General features: G+C 34.9%; 1 protein-coding gene across 3 annotated transcripts; it reads left to right on the forward strand.

The window, feature by feature from the left end:
• Positions 1–3,069: 3,069 nt before the first annotated feature.
• Positions 3,070–5,149, forward strand: LOC130470464 (ATP-dependent DNA helicase Q-like SIM). 3 transcript variants are annotated; one of them, XM_056840648.1, is made up of 4 exons: positions 3,070–3,874; positions 4,415–4,593; positions 4,702–4,921; positions 5,013–5,149. In XM_056840648.1, exons 2-4 carry the CDS (start codon positions 4,530–4,532, stop codon positions 5,104–5,106), a joined length of 378 nt encoding a protein of 125 aa, XP_056696626.1. In that variant the 5' UTR covers positions 3,070–3,874; positions 4,415–4,529; the 3' UTR covers positions 5,107–5,149. The 3 variants fall into 3 exon arrangements, with proteins under 3 accessions (XP_056696626.1, XP_056696625.1, XP_056696624.1); XM_056840647.1 differs by having other exon boundaries at positions 3,071–3,874; positions 4,426–4,593; XM_056840646.1 differs by having other exon boundaries at positions 3,309–3,874; positions 4,298–4,593.
• The last annotated feature ends 3,357 nt before the right edge of the window (positions 5,150–8,506 follow it).

An 8,506-nucleotide genomic window follows, 5' to 3' on the forward strand; every position in this document is an offset into this window, starting at 1 on the left:
ACTTGTAAGAAAGCTATGACGAAACCCAGATTCCCTAAAATGGTTAGAGGCCATATATAGACTCAAATGTTTTAGATGGTTAAAGGCCATAAAACATAACCAATGTTTTGATGACAAAATTGAAATTTTGTTGATTTGCAAGAATAGGTTAACACCTATTGGTTGCAAATTGGTTTTAAGGATAATAACCATCAAACATGGAATTATGTTCACACACAAAGCTAGATTAGTTGCTAAAGGTTACAAGCAAATTCACGAAGTGGATTGTGTTGAAACCTCATGCATAATCTTAATGCTCAAGTCTATAAATCAAGCAATGATTGCATATTGGTACATATGGCAATTGGATGACAAAACATCTTCCTCAATCAAATGTTGGAAGAAACTATGTACATGGCATGTCATAGGATTTGTGGATCCAAATAAAATACTTGAAAAGGAAAGCTAGCTTATGAAATCTAAGTACAAATTTAAGCAAGCGATTGGGAATTGAAACTGTATTTTAGTGAAGCTAATAAGTATATTAATTCCATAAAAAGTACATAATTCTTATAGATATATAAAAAGTTTAGTGGGAGTAAGTAAAACTTAATTGGTCCTATGTGTATCACACACATGCATATCTCTCAATTGTGAAATAACATTCAAATGCTAATGGCTTAGATTTGAAATTATTTATCAATGATGGACCAAGGCGAAACTTAATACATACTGGGTATTAAGATCTATTGACAAAGATCTTATAATATTGTAATGGCATTTACTAAATCAAACACGGAAGACTCCATTGGAGATATTCGACCCATGTGAAAAAATCTAAGTAAAGAATGTTTGAACTATGTATAAGCATTTACTAAGTTAAACATCAAAGGATCTAAATGAGATTCTTAACCTATATTATATGTCAAAGAATTTAGCTGGATTTAGTATCTACTGAAACTATATGAGATAAAGTAACATGAATAGAATTCATTTAAGAATTATTCTGCAAACGAATTTATCATGTATGATATAATATGAGGATCGCCAAAAACGTATCTTATGACTTTAGGCATGACGACATATACCATTCTCTATTGATCTAAGTAAAGATCAAGTAGATTGAGATCAAGAAAAACTTATGGTACTTGAAAAGGAACATAGTAATAGTTCTTGATTCAAGGAAATAAAGATATGCTAAATATTGATGCTACACGGATAAACACTGGAAAAGGATCAAGCAAGATCCCTTTGGAGTTAACCATTGGCAAGAACGAGCTATAGAGCATCGTGTTTTGAAATGGCAACATGGATTGAAGACTATGAGTTGTTGCGTGGGAAATTAAATATTAATTTCTATGTTTTGAGATACAAATGGAAAGTCTTCCACATATCTATGAACTGCTTGGATAAGTAAATTCAAGCAAAGCATCACTAGAAACCTATACAGTTGAAGTAAAAGTACTTATTGCCTAAGAAGCAATAAAACAGGGTTGTTTAAGTTAAGAGTTCTTCACTGAACTTGGGAAGATCACATGTCTGCTGACTTGATGGTTCTTCATTGCAAAATGCGTAGAACGACTCTTGAAGCAAGAAAGACTAGATCACATAATAAAAAAACTCAAAAGATCTTATCATCCTATCTCGAAGAACATTCGATGAAAAGGATATAGAGATCGGCGGAGCATGATAACTAAACCTATGCAACAAGTGAGAAGCAACACTCACATTGTGCACTGGAAATCAAGCATAGCTTTGAATTCCACTAATTAATTGTTTTAAAAATGGGTTAGGGGCCCATGGTTGTAAAACATAGGGGTTAAACATTTATCATATATGAAATTTATTTTTCATATTCCATTTAATCTTAGTTTAGTATTAAATGATGAGTCCTTTCAATTTGACGATATAATCAAGATAGACTGTTAGGACCAGTCCCGTGACTAAGAAATGTCTATCCAGTGAACTTGAATGTCAAAAGTTGAAAAAGGTCATTGGTCGGAGTTTTCTATAAAGGTGGGCGCATAGAAAACGCTAGACGCTATAATGCAAGATGACTAGTAGTTCTGTTTCTTGAACTATGTGGACATGGCAATGTCGCAATCATTTGCATAAAAACTTACTTTGAGAAGACACAGACCTATGATACTTTACTGTAAGAGATGAAAATATGTCATAAGTAAATTTTACCCTAAGGTAGTACACAACACTGTTTACCCTAAGGTTTTCGGGGCAATTCACAGCTACAATGAGCTTATCAAACTCTCTCAACCATTTTTCAAGCACACTTGGTTCAATCTCTCCGCTATACAGTGGAGGCTTGCTTTGAGATATTTTCTTAAACATTTCCCCAGCCGGATCATGCACTAGGTTGGCTCTAGTTTGAGCTAGGTCTCGAACTACCTCAGCTAGTTGTCTAACCACTTCAGAAATCTCTTAGTTAGCCATATCCCTTCTCCTGAATAAAATAAAAAGGCTAACTTTAATATTGGTTGGACATGACATTACTAAGGCACTAGTTCGACAACCAAACTACTCACAACAAGAACACGTTTAGGCGCACCCTAGGGGAAGAGTTGGCGCCATTCTTGGGCCTTCTCACCCCACTATTCGATGCAAGTAAATTTAGATGGTTGCTACTTGACCACCTTGCACATAAAATTTCATTAAAGAAATAACAATTAATCCCTTTGCGATACCCACAAGACTTAGAATTGAGAATTGAACTTAAGAGATAACGAAAAGGAAATTCTATTCTTTTATTAAAACTCCAATGAATAAGTCTTACATCCACTAATGCCATAACATTTATCCTCCAACTATAATAAAACTAAAAACCATAAATAGTAGCTTTGCCACTTTATTAATCAACGAAAAATAAAACCAAGGATTACATTTCTCTAGAGACTAACGTCGTCACGACAATCATTTCTTTCCTTGTATTGCTCTGGAGTAAAGTCTTGATCATTAGGATCATCCATGTCTTCTTCCGGATCCGAGTCTTCATCCATAGCCTCATCATTTTGCTGTGCCTCACTATCAACCACATTGTTTTCCTCAAGCTCACACTAGTGGAAAAACAATCATTTGCATCACCATATTTGCCTCGCACATTTAAACATGTGACGCAATTGACAGTTTTAAGCATTAAAATTAGTCATTTGCGTCGCAGAATTACTAATCTGCGACGCAGATGACTCTAAGATGTTCTTAAAGTCATTTGCGTCGCAGATTAATAATAATGCGACGCAAAATATTACCTCCTTTGCGTCGCAGAATTACTAATCTGCGACGCAGATGACTCTTAGAGTCATCTGCGTCGCAGATTTACTAATCGGCGACGCAAAGGAGGTAAAAAAATTTCGGTTTCTAATTAAAATTTAATTATTACCTTTTCCTTTTCTTTTTTAATTTGGTGCGACGCCCTGCTCCCATTCCCTTTCTCCCTCATACATTTCCTGCCTCCCCAAACTCTTTCTCTCTCATAATTTCCAGATCTCCATTGTTGAAATTCCAAAGCTTCTCTGTCTCTCCTTCAGAATCAGTATCGAGCTTTCCCTTCAAAGTCTCCTCTCACCAAATCATCCCAATATCTCAAATTTGTTTTAAAATTCAAGCTTAGCGAATACGAAGGAGGCAAACCCAGATCTGAAAGCGATGACGTCTTCAGCCGGATTTCAAGCCGCATTCTCTGCAAACTCCAGCTCTGAGGTGGATGACTCGGCGGCGACTCATCTGGGTGCGGTGGAAGTGGGGCTGAGTTTTTGGGGAATCTGTTGAGTCGACTCAGACCGAGTTGGTCCCGAGTTACACCGCCATAACAACGCCGAAGTGTTGGTGCTGGAGTTTCGGTTTTTATCGCCACCGACCTTGAATACCTTGTTTCGATCTAAAGGTATTTTCTCTCTCCCTACCGTGATTTCCATGTTTAATTAATTTTGCAACTTTTTCATATTGTTTTGATGAATCTAGGGCTTAATTATGTTAGTTAGTTGGTGATTTTGAGTATTTATTTTACGATTGTTTGAACTCTTCATTTTAGGATTTTGATTTCAGATGTTGTAGTTTGTTATTGATTATGTCGAATCTGTTTAGGATTTTGATTTTGATTTTAGGATTTTGATTTCAGATGAATCTAAATTTTGATTGTTTGAACCCTAGATTTTGATTTTGATTTTAGGATTTTGATTATGTCGAACTCTTAAAAGAGATTCATTAACTAGCTAAGACAATATCATGAAACATATAGTCCATCCAGTTGAAAAAATTCAGTAAGATTTACCTTTGGATTTTTTTCTTTGTCTACCATGATTGCTAGGCAACCCTGCAGTAGAAGCAAGAACTTAATAGACACACATATGCCACATATATGACAGAAAAAACAACTAATTTAGTCTTTTGGAACCTTGAAGAAATCTTCGCTGACATCTTACAGTCTGAACTCAGCCCATAGAACAGTAGAGGATGTAGAACTTGGACCAGACTGGGACCAGAAAGCCAACAGCCTGCTGCGTAAACATTTTGGGTACTCCGGGTTGAAAAGTTTTCAAATGGAAGCTCTTGGTGCTTGGTTTTCTCAGCAAGACTGTCTTGTTCTTGCAGCAACATGGTCTGGTATTTATTTTCTGATTCTTATTCTCCCTTTTCTGTGCATTTCTTCTTGAATCCTTTGTACAATGTATATACTGTGTCAATGTTTTTGAGGCTTTAATGTTTCTACAGGGAAATCTCTGTGCTTTCAGCTACCTGCGCTTTTGACAAGGAAGGTCGTGGTCGTGATTTCTCCATTGATAAGCTTGATGCATGACCAGTGCTTAAAGCTATCAAAACATGGCATCTCTGCATGTTTCCTTGGATCAGGACAACCAGATAACACCGTTGAGAAGAAAGCAATGAACGGCATGTATTCCGTTGTATACGTTTGCCTCGAAACACTGCTTAGGTGAACACATTTGTACATCATCTGGTATTGCTTGTAGTTTGAATTGTTTCTAAATGCCCTGCTGTTGTCACTTGGGACTGTATGATGTCAGCTTTCACTGTCTGATGAGGTGTATAATGCATACTAATAAGTCCACTTCAGAGGCTTGCGGAGAACCGTGGAATAGCTTTATTTGCCATCGATGAAGTACATTGTGTTTCAAAATGGGGACATGACTTTAGACCTGATTACAGGTTTCACCCTTGCTCACCTTGGATGTCTTATGTTTGAAATGTTCAGTTGCTTATCCAATGATACATGTTTTTCACATTGCCATTTTGTGCATACAATAAATAACAGCTCGTGTGTTTGATTATTGTGAGGTCTAAGTTCAAATTTTAATGTTCTGTGGTTGATTCCCCAATTCTTGCTAGCGTTTATTACTTTTTCTGAAATGTTCCCATATAATTGAGGTTTAATTATTGTTTCCTTATATGAATATAATTGTTCTGAATGCAATTCAAACTGCAAATGGTAGCAAGACTAGCAGACTATTATACCTCCTGTTGAGAGTAGGTTTGGGGTTATGCAACTCTAATGTTTTTCTTTTCTTAATAAGGGTGAATATGTATTGCCTTTGTTGCTAAGAATGTGATTGTTCTGCTATTTTTGTTTGTTTTCTTTGGGCTGATTACATTATGAGCAATGTCGATATTTAGCTAGTTTATTGTAATATTTACTTAAACTTTTATGTTTAAAGTGTAGTTAGGTTATCAACATGTTGGTTGATCTATGGTGAATTTGCCTTTTATTGGGTTGTAAACTGTTTTGACAGGTATATATTAATGTATTATAACATTCCCGGTATTGGGGAGGGTCAAATTACAAAGGAAATATTGTCAAAATTTTCACCTAGTTTACTTTTATTTTTATGCTCTGAATATACTAGTACTGAAAGCTGCTTATTTTATTTAATCTATGGATTAAATAAAATCAGCAGCTCATTTTTTTTAGAATATCCAAAAGTCATTTGCGTCGCACTTTAGCTAATCTGCGACGCAAATGACATTTTTTTTAACATATTGAAAAGTCATTTGCGTCGCACATTTAGCTAATGTGCGTTGCAAATGACATTTTTTTTAACATATTGAAAAGTCATTTGCGTCGCACATTTAGCTAATGTGCGTTGCAAATGACATTTTTTTAACATATTGAAAAGTCATTTGCGTCGCACATTTAGCTAATGTGCGTTGCAAATGACTTTTCAGCACCATGCCTGAAAAGTTATTTGCGTCGCACATTAGCTAATTGTGCGACGCAAATAAGGTTCATTTGCGTCGCACAAATGTGCGACGCAAATGACTTTTAGTCATTTGCGTCGAGAGCTTTTGCCACGCACGATGTGCGACGCAAATGTGCTTAAAAGTGCGATGCAAATGACCCTTTTTCCACTAGTGTCATCTTCAGATCCACTGGATATCTCAATGGTTGGTTCAGGAACTATAGGATTAGGATTTTCAATCTCTACCACATCATCATCACTATCCTCCTCAACCTCACTAGCTTGCTCATCATGGATCATGCCATCCTCACCATCACTTTTTATCCCTCCATAGCCCATACCTAGACCCGCAGAATACTTCCCATCCTAATAGCTATTCTCCGCAACCTCTAAGATAGTAGCAAGAACCTCAGAATCATACTTCCACCTACCATCACTAGTCCCATATTTGTACCAATTAGGGGTACCATCACCAAAATGCATGTCACTGAACTTGTTCTTGAGGTCTATGTAAGGGTTCTTATGGGGCAAACAATGAATAACCATACTAGCCATCATATCTCTGTGCCTAAGGTGGGGCATATTCTTGGTCGAAGCCAAATAGTCAAAAGCAAACACGATCTTCTGAACGTACAAGCGAGGAGTCTCATTATCCATCTTCTCTAAGTATCCTAGACTGGTGAACTTAGAAGGTAGCATCCTTAATTCCTAAAAATTCACAACTAAAAAGTCTTACTAATGCGTTTCCATAGAAATTCCAACTCCAAAAGGATACAATAAATAGTTCGTGGAGCCATACAATTTTCAATGCACAAATATATGCTCAACATGAAGTATGATGCAATTAATCACATAAAGAAAGATAAAACATGGTTAGAACATATACATGGCAATTAATAATCCACATAATCACATAAAATGCATACTTAAACTAATATGCCCTTCTTAGTCTACCCATTTCTCACTTGAAAATAATATTAATTTTCGAAATTAATTAAGAAATAACTCCTAACTTAGTTGAAATTATTTAAATTAAAATCCAAATTTATTGATTAATTAAATAAATAAATAAATAAATAAATAAATTTCGGAAAATTAAGAATAAAAAATAAATAAAAAATCCGAAAAAATTTAAAATATAAATTCGAAAAAAATATATTCGAATAATAATAGATAAATGAATAATAAAATAAAATAAATAAATAATTCGGATATTTAAGAAAATCCGAAAATAATAAAATTTATTCGAATTTAATTCGAAATTTTCGAGTGAAATAAAAAAAATATTTCGGAAAATTTAATTAAATTAAATAATATCCCAACTTTTCAACTTATTTCAAACGACCCAAAATAATTGATAATTGACCTTTAAAATATTGAGTACTCAAAATAATACGTTTTGACTTTAGGAAAATAATATTTAAAAATCCTAAAATTCCGCATTAGTCTCCGATTACCACTTTGTAGTATTGATTACTACAAAGAAGGAATGAAACTAAGCTATAGTATACCACTTTGTAGTATTACTTACTACAAAGTAGCCTTAAGCTCCTGAATACCACTTTGTAACACCCTAATAATTCCTTGCTTTTATAAAATCATTTTCCAACTTAAAATAAAGGAATTACTAAAGCATTACCGCCACCGTGATAACGGTTAAGGCTATTACCAGAATTACGCAGCGGAAATTAATGTCAACTAACTTTTAAAAACATAATTAATAAATTATCGAGGCCTCCTACAATTTGGAACCATAATGGCCCAAAACCAAAACATAAATAGTTCAAACATTTCAAACATAATTAAAGTATTATTAAATGGTTCGAAATATGAAAACATGCAACTCTCTCGATCATCCCAAGCCACATGATTCCGATCTACCAACCTGCTATATTATTCTACTCCCCATCAATGCAAGTGCAAATGATAGATCATCATAGGTTCATTAAGGCAAAGGCCATGACCAAAACACACAAAGCACGTAGTCAGCAAAAGCTGAGTACTTACAAGAATAGAGTGAAATGAAACTAAAACATGCATCAATCACTACGTACTAATCAACATGCAAAAGCCATATAATAATAAACAATCAATCATGAATACAAGACTCGACTCTTGACTCGACTCTTGACTCACAATTCAATTAGAATAAGCTTCGAACGGGCCAAAAGAATATTCCATAAAGGAAAGGTGATGGGAGCCAACCATACACCAAATAATAAATAATAAATTCGGGCCATACCGAGTGCCGGGCCATACCGACGGAATTCCTGCGCATATTATAAATGAAACAACGTCTTGTATCATTAGTAGGAGTACGAGCT

This window comes from Spinacia oleracea, chromosome 3, assembly GCF_020520425.1.
Source record: "Spinacia oleracea cultivar Varoflay chromosome 3, BTI_SOV_V1, whole genome shotgun sequence".
NCBI classification, from domain to species: domain Eukaryota; kingdom Viridiplantae; phylum Streptophyta; class Magnoliopsida; order Caryophyllales; family Amaranthaceae; genus Spinacia; species Spinacia oleracea.

Excerpts from the sequence above, each read along its gene's own strand:
- LOC130470464 (XM_056840648.1), top strand. The coding sequence starts at position 4,530 with ATGGAAGCTCTTGGTGCTTGGTTTTCTCAGCAAGACTGTCTTGTTCTT. Across the intron at positions 4,594-4,701 it reads TCTTGCAGCAACATGGTCTG|GGAAATCTCTGTGCTTTCAG; the intron begins GTATTTATTTTC and ends ATGTTTCTACAG. Across the intron at positions 4,922-5,012 it reads TGCCTCGAAACACTGCTTAG|CTTTCACTGTCTGATGAGGT; the intron begins GTGAACACATTT and ends GTATGATGTCAG.